The 12,495-nt window shown below is 34.3% G+C and overlaps 1 protein-coding gene across 4 annotated transcripts in view; it reads right to left on the reverse strand.

The window, feature by feature from the left end:
• The window catches only part of CSMD3 (CUB and Sushi multiple domains 3), a 586,421-nt gene that overhangs the window by 99,636 nt on the left and 474,290 nt on the right, over nt 1-12,495 (reverse strand). For all 4 annotated transcript variants that reach the window (XM_054290025.1, XM_054289307.1, XM_054288554.1 and 1 more), the window contains 5 exons: nt 11,789-11,913; nt 9,397-9,493; nt 8,330-8,434; nt 3,304-3,422; nt 1,221-1,290 (listed from right to left, as the gene is read on the reverse strand). In XM_054290025.1, the coding sequence (XP_054146000.1) occupies nt 1,221-1,290; nt 3,304-3,422; nt 8,330-8,434; nt 9,397-9,493; nt 11,789-11,913 (516 nt within the window). The remainder of the gene's footprint in view (nt 1-1,220; nt 1,291-3,303; nt 3,423-8,329; nt 8,435-9,396; nt 9,494-11,788; nt 11,914-12,495) is intronic.

Consider the following 12,495-nt stretch of genomic DNA (forward strand, 5'->3'; position numbering starts at 1 on the left):
AGAAATTAGGCTAAATTAATATCTTAATTTTACTTTAGTTTTCAGGCATGGCAACAGTAAATAAAATTACTTAGACATCCATATTGCATTTAAAGGTGGTAATTATGATAAACAGAATTTTGTTTATAAGTTTTGTCCAAGTAAAATTTGCTACAGTATTTGAAACACAATTAAAAATCAGTACTTGCAAAAAAAAGGAAAAGTATATGAAAAAAAGGTCACCAAATTTTCAGCACAGCATCTATATCTTCAGAATTTACCAAGAGCAGTGCAATTATAATATCAGACTTCCTAACCATATGCTAATGCATAATGACAAAAATTGAAGACTAACTCCTGAAAAAATTCTTACAAATATCTCAACCTTGTTGAATATTTATAAATTCTAAGCTGAGGGAGCTCAGTACCTCACAGGAGGCTTTTAACACTCCACAGGATTAAGAACAGGATTATGGAAAGCAGCTCAAGAGGATATACATTAACTGTCTTGAAGAAAAGCAAAGCAAAAAAATCTTTAATGAGATCTACAGCATCCTGTTTTCCATACATTCAAGATTACAAATCCAGATAACTTTTATTGTTAGAGAACCCAAACAAAAAGGCATGTATATGCAGTGAAAAAGATCACAACTAGGAGTTTTACATTCCTCACATTATCACATAAAAAGAGTATATTTAAACACACTTCACAGGTTTCATTTTGGTTTCTGACAGGTTTTCAGTGCTTTTCCCAATAATATTATGGACATATGTATAATTTAACTTGAAAAATAATGTATCTTCTCAAATTTGGTAGACATGCTTATGTTGAATTCATTAGAGATGAAAATGTAATGTTATTCCTATCATCTGCAATTGCCATTATTCTTCTGGGGAAATAAGTCTTAAATAAATTAGCTATATTGCAAAGGTCTCTGGAGGTGTCATTCCTGATAATGAATTGATGATATATCTGACTAGAACACATAGAATCATATAGAATAGTTTGGGTTGAAAGGGACAATGTGTTGTCCTTATATTGCTCGGACATTTCAGGAAAGATTTGCCAACATTAGTGTGCAGCAGGCTTTGAAAATCTCTAATTTCATTTGACCATTTTCACATTTAATTAAGTTTCTCCCATTCTCCCAATTCTTTCCACTACATGTGTCTATTATTTTTGAGTTTTCTGGTTTCCTTATTCTGGTATATGTAAGGAAAAGGATGGAAGCTGAACATACCTAAACATATTGGAATGGGATAATTCCATCTTCTTACTGGTCCCGGCATACAAGTGATATGTGAATGTCCCTAAAATGACACAATATTTGCTAATTCATATTAAAAATATATGATATACAGCATGTTAGTATTTCAACAAAAAGAATGTATAATTTAAAACATCATCAAAATGCACAAAACCAAAAAGGTAGAGTATTTACATTGTACACTGTGAATTGTTTCATGCCTTGAAAACAACAGAGAAGACTGTGACTGTTAGCTCACTTCATGATGGTGTCTATTAATATTATTTTTTACAGTATTACAGAATCCAGCTAAATCCTATGCTTGTTTCAGTGTAAACCAAAGGTCTGGCAACTACAGGTCTAACTGAAGCAATGTTTGCATAGTACGGATGCCCATCAGGTGTTGAACATGATGAAACTTTACATACTATATAAATTATGTAAGTGCTGAATTTATGTTCTAAACTCATCATAGACACACCCTCTGTGTTGTTCATCGGCCTCGTGTAACTCTAACTACCTTCCAGAGAAAGCAAACAAAAATGGAAAATCTTAAGAGAAAACTGTACTTGGGATATCTTCCAAAACCATCTAGTCAGACTGCACAAGTCAGAAAAACTGTATGGTGGGAAGAAACTTTACATGTGTGTTTGCACAGTCTATGCTCCTAAATTCTTTGTTTTCTATATGTTTTATTTTCTTTATTTCAGCCTTTACTGTGGCTTATCTGTTCACACTCACTTGTATTTAAGGTGGCAATTAAAGCAAAGAAGCAAAAAATAATTTTCAGGCTGTTTCCAAGAGTGGCCAGTTAATAGCAGGCAACATAAGAAGAAAACTTCAATAGTCATTCTCAGAGCTGCAATCACAAAACATGTGTTTTATCTGTTCTTGAAATGCTAGAAATCTGCAGGCATGACTAGGAATTCTATCTTGAAGGAGAATTAATTGGGATAGAGGTCCCAAATTCAAACAGCAATTGAAATCTGGAGGCAGACAAGACTACTTTGTTCGATCACTATAAACCAGTTTTTTTTTTTTTTTTGGTCAAAGAATATAATTCAGTTTCTATTTTTGATGCAACAAATATAAACCCTGTATCTAAGTTTTCACAGAATTGTGTAAAATAAATATTTGAAATTATTAGCATTTTTAGACTTCATTTAGTTAGTCTGACATCAACACTTCATAGGTGAGACTGATATTAATGATACTTTGCTCATTCTTGCATATTTTGCTATTTTGCTCCAAAAGTTTCTGGAACTCCATTATAAGGTGTTCATAATGTGCTGTTATATAGAAATTATTTTCTTCTTACAAGACTTCTCTTTTTTTCAGTACTTGGGTAATGTAATAATTTTCTGTCCTTTTGGCTCTCAAAGACCTAGATAAAGGAAGAGTGTAGAATTTACAAACTCTTCTTGGGGAGTCTCAAGTAAAAACAATGCTTGGTTTTGGATCTGATTCTATGGCATAACTGTACAAGTTTTTGATCTTCTTTCCTATAGGCAGACAAGTTCCCACTGGTGATTTGCAATCACATCTCCCCTGGATATACCTTTTGTTAGTGCAAGGACACTGGAAATTTACTTGGAAAAAATACACCCCTATTTGATAAACATTTTGGAGAAAAAAACCTCAAGAAATTTCTGCAAGAAAACAACTGACACTATCTGATTTACTAAGAAAAGTAATTATTTCTTTCCCTTTTTTTATTCTTAGTTGTCTTCTTTACTTACTTTCTTTTTCCTCCTGTGTATAGAGAAATACTATTAATTGTTCATCAAGTTACTTTAACTTAATTGTGCCACAGTGGTTCAGCTATAATTATCAAAAAAGTTTTCAACAGTAGATAACAACCTATAATCACTAATGCAGAAGAAGCACAAAGCCATACACTTGTGAAGGAATATTTGGATAGTTTCTAATTCACTATCTGGTAGAAAACAGAGTCCTGTAAGCTTATCATGTGTACACAATTCCTGAAGAGCTCAGTGTACATTTTGCACTGACAAGCCCAAACATAAGCACGTTAAACAGCTGAAAGGCACCATTTGAAGTAGGAAACTTGGCTTACCTGCAGAGAATAACCCTGGTCACACTGGAAAGACACCACATCTCCAACCATGTATCTGTCTCCAATTTTGATACCATTACTTGGGGTCTGTGGTTCAGGACAAGAGTCCAAACCTATAGCTGAGAAAAATAGAGAAGTTCAGTCATTCTAAAGAATATAATATTGTTTTTTAGATTTGCATAGGATTGTGTACAGTGTACATAGGCACATTGTGTTGATAACCTTTTGGGCACACTTGGGAATCAGCAGTTGTCTCTGGAAAAGTAGAATATTATTTTGGAACTACTGTATATAAGGAGAAAAAATATTCTTTCCTGAGTAAAGGAAAAGGATTGATGTGGCAAAAAACACTTCCCAACCTGCAGTCCCAGCTCTAAAATTCCACTATCTCCTGGCACAGACTTATTCATTTCTACCTCCAGTCTCACTTGTAATTACAGCCTTCATCATTCAGACTGAGAACACCTCCACTGTGCTTTACCAGCATGTGTTCTAGGGGAGGCTGGCCAACAATACATCAACTGCAAAATACTGGAAGAACAGTGCAAAGTAAAAGTGCTCTCCAGCATTCCATCCTCCACAAGTGTGACTCAACTCCTTCATTCGTTTACACACACACACAGACAGACAGACACACACACAGAGAATAAATATTTGCATCAGACTTCATCTAATCTACTATGTTTAAAGAAGTACCTATAGAGCTATAACACTGATATTTGGAATTTCTGATTGCAATGGAAGCTTTTTTGCCAAGACGCCACATGTTTTTTTTTCACAGTCATCAAAAAGAGAATTTTTTTTCCTTGCGTCTACCCAGGAAGGTCCAGGAATGTAAGAAAGTATAATCAACTGAGTTGTTTTCTTTGCCTAATGTGGGAATTAAAGCCTAGTTGTGAAGAACTATTACACAACTGGTCATCAGTACACAGGATAATAAAGAAACATTGTGGAATTCAATTATGGCCACCTACTTCCTCAGAACACTATCAAAATCTGCCTGTTTTAAAACTTATTGAAGTAACTGATCATTTCACGTAAGATTCTCACTAAGTAAAATCTACCACCTTAAAAGAGTGCATTTTTATACAATATGAAAGATGAAAGCTAACAGAAACTTTTAGTCTGCAAATTCTATTTTCTGTTCTCAAACTAGAGCAGAGCAAAGAACCAGTTTTGAAAGTGAATGATGGACCTAGATCCACTTTTTACATTTCAGACATCTAGAATGTGATCCAGGTAATGTACAAAGTACAGATGCAAAATAACAAGTGTGCTTGGCTTACACAGATGATTGCTTATTATCTGTTTTGAACAGTTAAACTAAGAATTAGCAGGTTTCAGTTTCCAATAACTGAACCTTCAGCTGAAGCGTGTAACCTAACTATGTGAACAGTCAGGCCATGCAAAGGCAAATGACTTCATCCAAATGCCTTTCTCAGGCTGCCTTAGCAGCCCAAATACATTCACAGGTGTTCATCCTATTGTCTCTCACTTCAATTAACAAAATAATATTTGGGAAAAAAATATAGTCTGAATGCCTACAATGCCTTTCAAAAACTGAAACAAATTTTGACATCTTCCCAGCTGAGGACTAGTTCAGAGCTCATGTCTTTGGAGTGTTGTGATATTTATTCAGGTCATAAAAATGTACTCATAAATATATTAAACTGCAGTCTGTTCATTATTGATTTATTTGTGATGCATGAATACTTTCTTGAACTATGTTATACTACTCTCACAGTAAAATGTGTTAAATTATTGAACTTTCATAGCCAATGGTAATAAAAAGAGATTTTAACCTGGCATTCATTGAAAACATACTTTCAGTATCTTCTACTTTTCAGATAAGAACAATTGTGTATAAAGAAAAAGAAGCTTTTTGATGTTGTCTTGCCCTTCTCCAGCAGCTCCTGTAATGCTCAATACAAAAACCTACCAATGAAATTTTTGATAATACAAAACTTTAGTTAGAGAAAATGAGCAATAAATCAAAATTTTTATAGTGGTATAAAAATATATAAACATTATGGAAGTGTTTAACAAACCATTCTGTGGCATTCTTTGTTGGAAAAGTTCAGGTGATATAATGTATTTTCAATGCAATATATATTTTTGTATTTAAGATGTCCAATGAAATACAGAAAATGAATTTTATAGATAAAATAACAATTTAGGAATTCAAAAGAGAAGTAAAAATATTATAGAAAAAAACCCTTATAGATAAGAACACTATTCAGTTTCAGAACACGAAAACTTAATTCTTTATGTCAAAGTATCATTTACTTGTGTTAAAATATTTCTTCAACAAATATTTCTTCCTTTTGTTTTCTTTTACTTTTATATTCACATTTGGGTTCTTTAGAAGCTCAGAAGATAATCCCTAGCAGACAGGACAACAAACTATTCATGAGGAATGGAAAGAGATATTGGAAATGAAACAGAATGAAACCTTCTTAGAGAAATCTGTTGTTGAAATGAAAAGTAATCATTTTGGCAAATGGGGCATACTTCCTCTCAGACTTGTGCCTCCTAGAATAGGTGAAATAGACTTGGAAGATACACTAAAAATTGGACAAAATCAATCTTTATGGCAAGCTCACTTGAAAAACACTTAATATAAGTCTTCAACTCTGATGTGATTCTGCATGAGAACCATGCCCTAATATTTCAGAGACCGAGACTTTAATTCAGCTGACTCCTCATGATCTCCTTGGCCAGCATGGGTTCCAATGAAATGAAATAAATTTATGAAACAATTAAAATTTGGCCATTACTTTCCATTTACTAACTATTAACACAATCACAGTTTTTGAGCAGGAACTGCTGTCTGAGAGTCAGATATGACCAGGACAATTGAAGAGAACAACTCTGTATCTCCTTCTTTCTGGCAAAATCTCTTCATAAATACAGCAGTTTTGTGAGTTCTGGAATTGCGAGCAAATATCCTGTTTGTTGTAGAAAAATGCAAGAGACAAAAATCCAAAAGATACACAAGGCACAATTTCTGTTGTCTTTCTTCCTAGCAATGATGACAAAGTGCTGTCCCTTGGCTTAATCTCCCATACCAAATTCGTGATTCAGCTCAATGCAGAATTTTCCATAGTCTCTTATTGAAAAACAATTGAACAACAGATGGAAAAAAAAATCATAAAACTTTCACAGGTAATAGAGACTATGTCTTTCTTAGAGAATAATGGAGGAGTAAGAGTCATGGATTCAAGTAGTGAAACAGCTGGTGCCTAGGAATTGAAATCCACATTAAGCAACTAACTATAAGGTTTCAGGACAGCTGACCCCAATTGAACAAATTCCATACCATATGACCCCACGCTCAGCATATAAACTAAGGGGAAAACTGGCTGGGAACTGCTGCTTGTGAACTGTCTGGGTATCAGTCAGTGGATGGTGAACAACTGCATTGTGCACAATCTGTTTTTGTATATTTTATTTCATTATTTTTATTTGTTCTATTTGCATATTATTATTATTTCCCCTTCCTTTTCTGTTCTATTAAACCATTTTTATCTCAGCTCACAAATTTGATTTTTTTCCAAATCTGTTCCCCATCCTACTTGGAAGCAGGGGGAGGGAAGTGAGCAAGCAGCTTTATGTGCTTAGTTGCTGTCTGGAGTAAACCACAAGAGACTGAATGATGTTTTAATCACATATCTCTATCACTTACCCAAGAAAAGTAAATTAATCATTTATCTTACAAAGCAGTATATTTCACTGAGCTACTGGTTAATTGGCTATCTACTGAGAGACATCAGTATTATTTCCTGAATCACAAATTTTCAACATATACTTTGGGTTTATTCATTCACACAGAAAATATTGCTTTTGTTCAGATTCACACATAGATCCCTGTACAAATCCATACACACATATTTGGTTATTGTTCTTGACATGGACCAATACTTTAAATAGTGTACTGTTAATCTTTTCCTTTTTTAAAGGTGGAAGTTTTACATGGGCAGTATATATTACACATATTATTTGGCCATGTGGGAATACAAAGGTGCCTTTTCAATTTCACTGGATTCAGTCTAATTTTATTTCATTTTCATAACTTCCTGATGTTTTTTCCCATCTGAAGTTGTAAGCGGCTGAGAGACTATCTGCATTTCAAGGAAATGGCAGGATAATTCTACCTATAATTAATGTTTAGTTATAGACAAGCAATCAGCCTGTAATTTTGCAAGGCTGTGTTCTCCAACTGGCTAATCAGACAACCAGAGCATGGGATTTGCATATGGTAAAACTGACAAGAAATAACTGTGACACAATTATGCAGATCAGACACCAGAACCAATATAAGCAGAGGGAACCACACAGCTGGTGATTGCCAGAATTCCTGTCAGTCATCTGAGACAAAGTCATTCAGACAGAAAGTATGTTTATAACTACAGCCTTTTCCACTGGAGGTGTACTCAGCAATAATAAAAACCATTTAAAATAATTCAGTGCTCTCATTAACCTGAAGGCATTTCTCACGTAAGATGCACAGCTGCTATTTTCAGATTATTCCATCTCTTCTCTTTGCCAAGGGTGACAAGTTGTATCCAACACATACATACTGTATAGTACATATGTGATTGTGTTGAGCATAATTTGTAGATTTTGGCAGAGAGTGCTGGGGTGTGGAGATGCAGGGGGGGCAACTGTGGGAAGAGACCAAGGCTGCACTGGACACAATGGATTAGGATTGCCACATGAGAATATCTGTATTTATTTCTGTCTGCTGTAGGTTCAGAAAGTTTTTCAGAGAGCAAAGCAATTTAAGGATGGAAGCAATTTAAGGATGAAAGCAAGACAAACTAAATCTCACAGTCCTTATAGTACAGTTTTCAGGCCTGAATTTGCTCACTTGGATTTAAATGAGAATTTTATAAATGACTTTGAAGTTACAGTATGTAGCTCATTATGGGTAATAGCACTAAATATTCCTTTATTGTATAGTTTAGGTAGAACTGATGTCTGGAACCAGAGAGTGCTCTTTACTAATTGAATATTTCTGAATTACCTGTATACTCAAGGTGAAATCCAGCAGCTGAAACACTGATATCAGACTGAAAATTGAGGTATAAATTATTTGATGTGCTGTTTAGAAGTGGAGGTATGGTTGTTCCTGAAAAGAGAATTCAAAATATTATTGAAAAGCACAGAAAGTGACATAAATGTAGACATAAGGGTGTGATGTCTGTGTGTGTATATAAACAGAATTAAGGAGAGAAAAAGAGAAAGAGGGAGGGGGAGAGGGGGGGAGCAGGAGATAGGTCACAAAACCAATTCCATAATATTCTTCCATCATGGATGCTATCAAATACATGTCCCTATAAAAGTTTTATTACATTCTCAGTGCGCCACAATATCAGAGACATGAACAATAGACAAGGAAAGGCTAATATAAATTTATATTACTTGTTTTTACCCACAAAAGGAGAAATATTCACTAGTGTCTTTGTAAAAGCAAGAGCAAATCCTGTCCCCAGGATGATTCTAAACATAACAGTCATGTTATGTTTATTTATTATGTCGAGATAATATACCAAGCAGCTCTGAAGATATGTTGCTGGACTGTTCTTAGAAATGTGGTGGACTATTTATTTGTGTTTCAGCACAAGTCAAGATAATATGAATAACTCTGATCTCTTAGCATACACACATATTTATTATAATCAAAGAAAACAAAAGAAAACAAGAAAAAGTAAAGCAAAAAGAACTGTCTTCTTTGTCTAAAATGAGGATAAAGAATGCATCCTTTTTCATCTGCAATATCAAGAGATACCTATTTTTGAGGTCTGTATTTTTGGACCCAGCTACAAGTCTGAGAAAAGAATTGGATTAAGAGAGGTCTAGTTTGGAAGCCTCTGAGTGTTATTTCATTTCTAACATTTTAAAATATACAGGTTTATGGAAGTCTGCTAAGTGATGACCTATTAAAACAGAACTAGTACTACCTGTTGCTAATTACAGGAGAAACAAGCCCACATACCATGCTCAAGCATGCTTACACACACAGAAAGAGCTGTGTGTTTACAGTAAAGAGTTGAATCTGTAAACCATTTATTGTAAAATCTTCTCAGTCACCTGAATAACTTCCAAGCCTTGGAGCATTGTTGTCAGCACCATCATAAAAGTCTAAGGAATCCCAGTTGTGTTCTGTGGCAAAACTCACCACTTGCACCTATGAAGAAAAATGTGAGGCAAAGAACATAAACTTCTTCCCCTCTTTATTGAAGCTCAAAGATGACTCTAAATTGTAGCCTCTGTTTCTCCCAGTCATGAAAAGTTGTCTTGCTCCCCTTGTCAAAGAGAATGGAAAATCATCATTAAGTGAATAAAACGGCAACTATTTTTTATTTGATTGCCAATTCAAACTATGAATCTTGTAACTTTTAGTGACAACCACATATTACCTCTGTCAAGAGTCACACAGCCATGAAAATCAGATGGGTATAGAATATGATTCTCTTGTTTGGAGGACATTGAGGAGAAGATGAAACATGGTATTTTCAATACATGCAGTTTTTTCCTCTTTATTTTCTCCAGGACTAAACTAGTCCCACAGGGATGCACAATGCTTCATCTATTTTGCCATTTTAAATTCTGCCTCCAGGTAAGAGAAAACCGCTGTGTTTGATTACCTTCATCACCAGCTCATCTCCTGAGGAGGGGCAGTCACTAGCATGCTACAAACAAAAGGCACAATAGTCACTTCCTTTCTTCCAGAGGGGAAAATAGTCTTCCACTCATATGGAGATGCAAAGTGGTAAGGAGATAAACTGCAAGCAGGAGGCCATACCTGTTCTCATATAGTGAAACCACACCTTACAAAGTAGAGAAATATCAGATTCTTGTTCCTGATTAGCAGGGGAGAGTTTCTGGTGTTACCTTCCTGTTTGTTTTAACTGTTTACTAAAACGCTTTAAAAGAGACAGAGGGATGATGAAATCCCAATCACCCTAAAAAAGGGGTCCCTTAGTCATTAAATTGAGGCTTTTGCCTCAATTTTTTTCTCCCAGAATGGAATAATTGCAACAGAAGAAATAAACACTAGTTCCAGTAAAACAAAGTCATGAAGCCGTTTTTCTATGTTAAATAGATGACTTGCACCTTGTTCAACATGAAATAAATGTTCAGTTTGGCTATCTGTTTCTTGTATGGGGGTCTCAAACACTGCACCTATTTTTGTAGGAATTGGTCAGATACAATAGCAAACAGATTTCTTTTCCTTAAGTGAAGCAGTGAAGAGGCCCTCACTGTTAGAATGCTTCAGATACTTGGCGACAGTAAATATATCTTTTTGTTTATTACAACTCCGGGGCAAAAGAATATAATGAAGAGCAAACACCTAAATTGAAATCAAAGTTATTAATTTAATCAACTCATTAACAATTCTGAAAAATGCAGCCTGTGATAAGAGATAAGCACTTTCAAAAAGCAACAGTGATGGCCTAAGTCAGGAGGAAAGTTACTGCCTAATTTAAATCCTCTGAACTGTCTTCCTAGTGCAAGAAATGCGCAGAACAAAGTATCCTGTCAGCTGTCCTAGTCAACTCTTTAAATCAAATAGTGTTCTCAAAATCAATCTCAAAGCTGATTTAGGCTATTAAATATTATTGAAAACTTTGTAATGAAACTTGTAAAAAGGCTTTAAAGCACTGTTAAGATTTTTTCAGATTTTCTTAATTATTAAGTCTTTAACTACATAAACTGAGCTCTTTATTCATTTTCTGCAGCAGTTATATTTTGAACTAGGATAGACATAAAAAACTTTTTATCATGATTTCTTGATGTGCATTTTGCTAGGAATTTGTTCAGATGATACTTAGAAGTTCTAATGTATTAAATTCAACTGCCTGTGCAATAACCAGATTTCTGTCAGTTTCTTTAGTGAACTCTAGAGATGTGCATGACTAAGCTTAATGGATACTTTCCTACTGTGTGTTCTATGAGATTCTTAATCTATGTAAGTTAGCAACAACTCTGAAACTATTTAAAAGAATAAATTCCCATCTCACTTCGAAACACAATGAAGCATCTTTACATCACAGTAAACTTCCATAAACATAGAGTAAATAGCAGAGTTTCTAGAATAACACATATAACTTGTCCTTGAAAGCAAGTCACTTAATTTCACTGTGTGAAAGGAGACAAATAAATCTGGGGAGGGCAAAAAAGAATTCCTAGGAAGGCTCTCTATTTCCCTTGGCTTATAAGGAATCACTGATTTATTGAAATACATTTAGAAGTTATGGTGATATTCTTCTAAGTAAAAGGCTACAAGTGCATATTTTAAGATTTTTAAGAATCCTATAACATTCAATCACTGCATAATTGAAAAGATGTGCAGTAAAGTAAATTTTCAGAATCACTAATGAGATAGAAATAATGTACAGATAGATGATCTTTTCATCTTTTGCATAAGGAAAAACAGTTCTAAATATGATGGTAGCAAGCAAATGGCAAGTAAACTCACTTGAATCCCAGCTCCCTCTGGTACTGTGATCTTCCACACACAATTCAGATTGTTGTCATAAGGCTCAGGATAACCAGGAGATAAAATGGTCCCTTTGCGCTTTGTTAAAATACCACCACAGGGCACTGAAAGGAAATGCATAAGGGAAGAAAAGAAGTATAAAGCTTCAGAATGAGAAGACTTATTATAAAAGCTTATTCTATGGCTGGAAACATTTTAAATTGATGCTACATTAAAAAATACCTATATGCCTCAGGAAAATAAAATTTTATATCTCAAACTCTTCCTTTATCTGACCAAAAAAGGAGAAGAAAATTAGAATTATGCCAGTTTCCTACCTGATAGAATCCCCTTGTTTATTTGACTTTTACAGAGTGAAATCTATTCTATTGTCGCCTGGTAATCTTACAAAAATAAAGCATTTTTTAAGGCTTAGGTTGAAGTATGAAAAACCCATACTTTGTATTGTATTGTATAATATAAAGTACTGTATGTTATATATTCTATTGTATAAGTACTGTGTAACTATAAAGGATAAAAAGTGTCACAGGTAACATTGTTTCTTCTTTCTTTCTAATATTTTTCTATTCATTCTTTCTAATATTGCTCCTCTAAATAATTAATAACACCAGTCTCAACTCCTTGACTGTTGTGTGCTTGTGTGAGTTATTTCATCACAGTCTGTGCATCTACTGCATCAGTAAAGG

The sequence above is a fragment of the Melozone crissalis genome, unplaced genomic scaffold (assembly GCF_028551555.1).
Source record: "Melozone crissalis strain CALT ecotype California unplaced genomic scaffold, PUWL_Pcris_2 ptg000002l_1, whole genome shotgun sequence".
Taxonomy (NCBI): domain Eukaryota; kingdom Metazoa; phylum Chordata; class Aves; order Passeriformes; family Passerellidae; genus Melozone; species Melozone crissalis.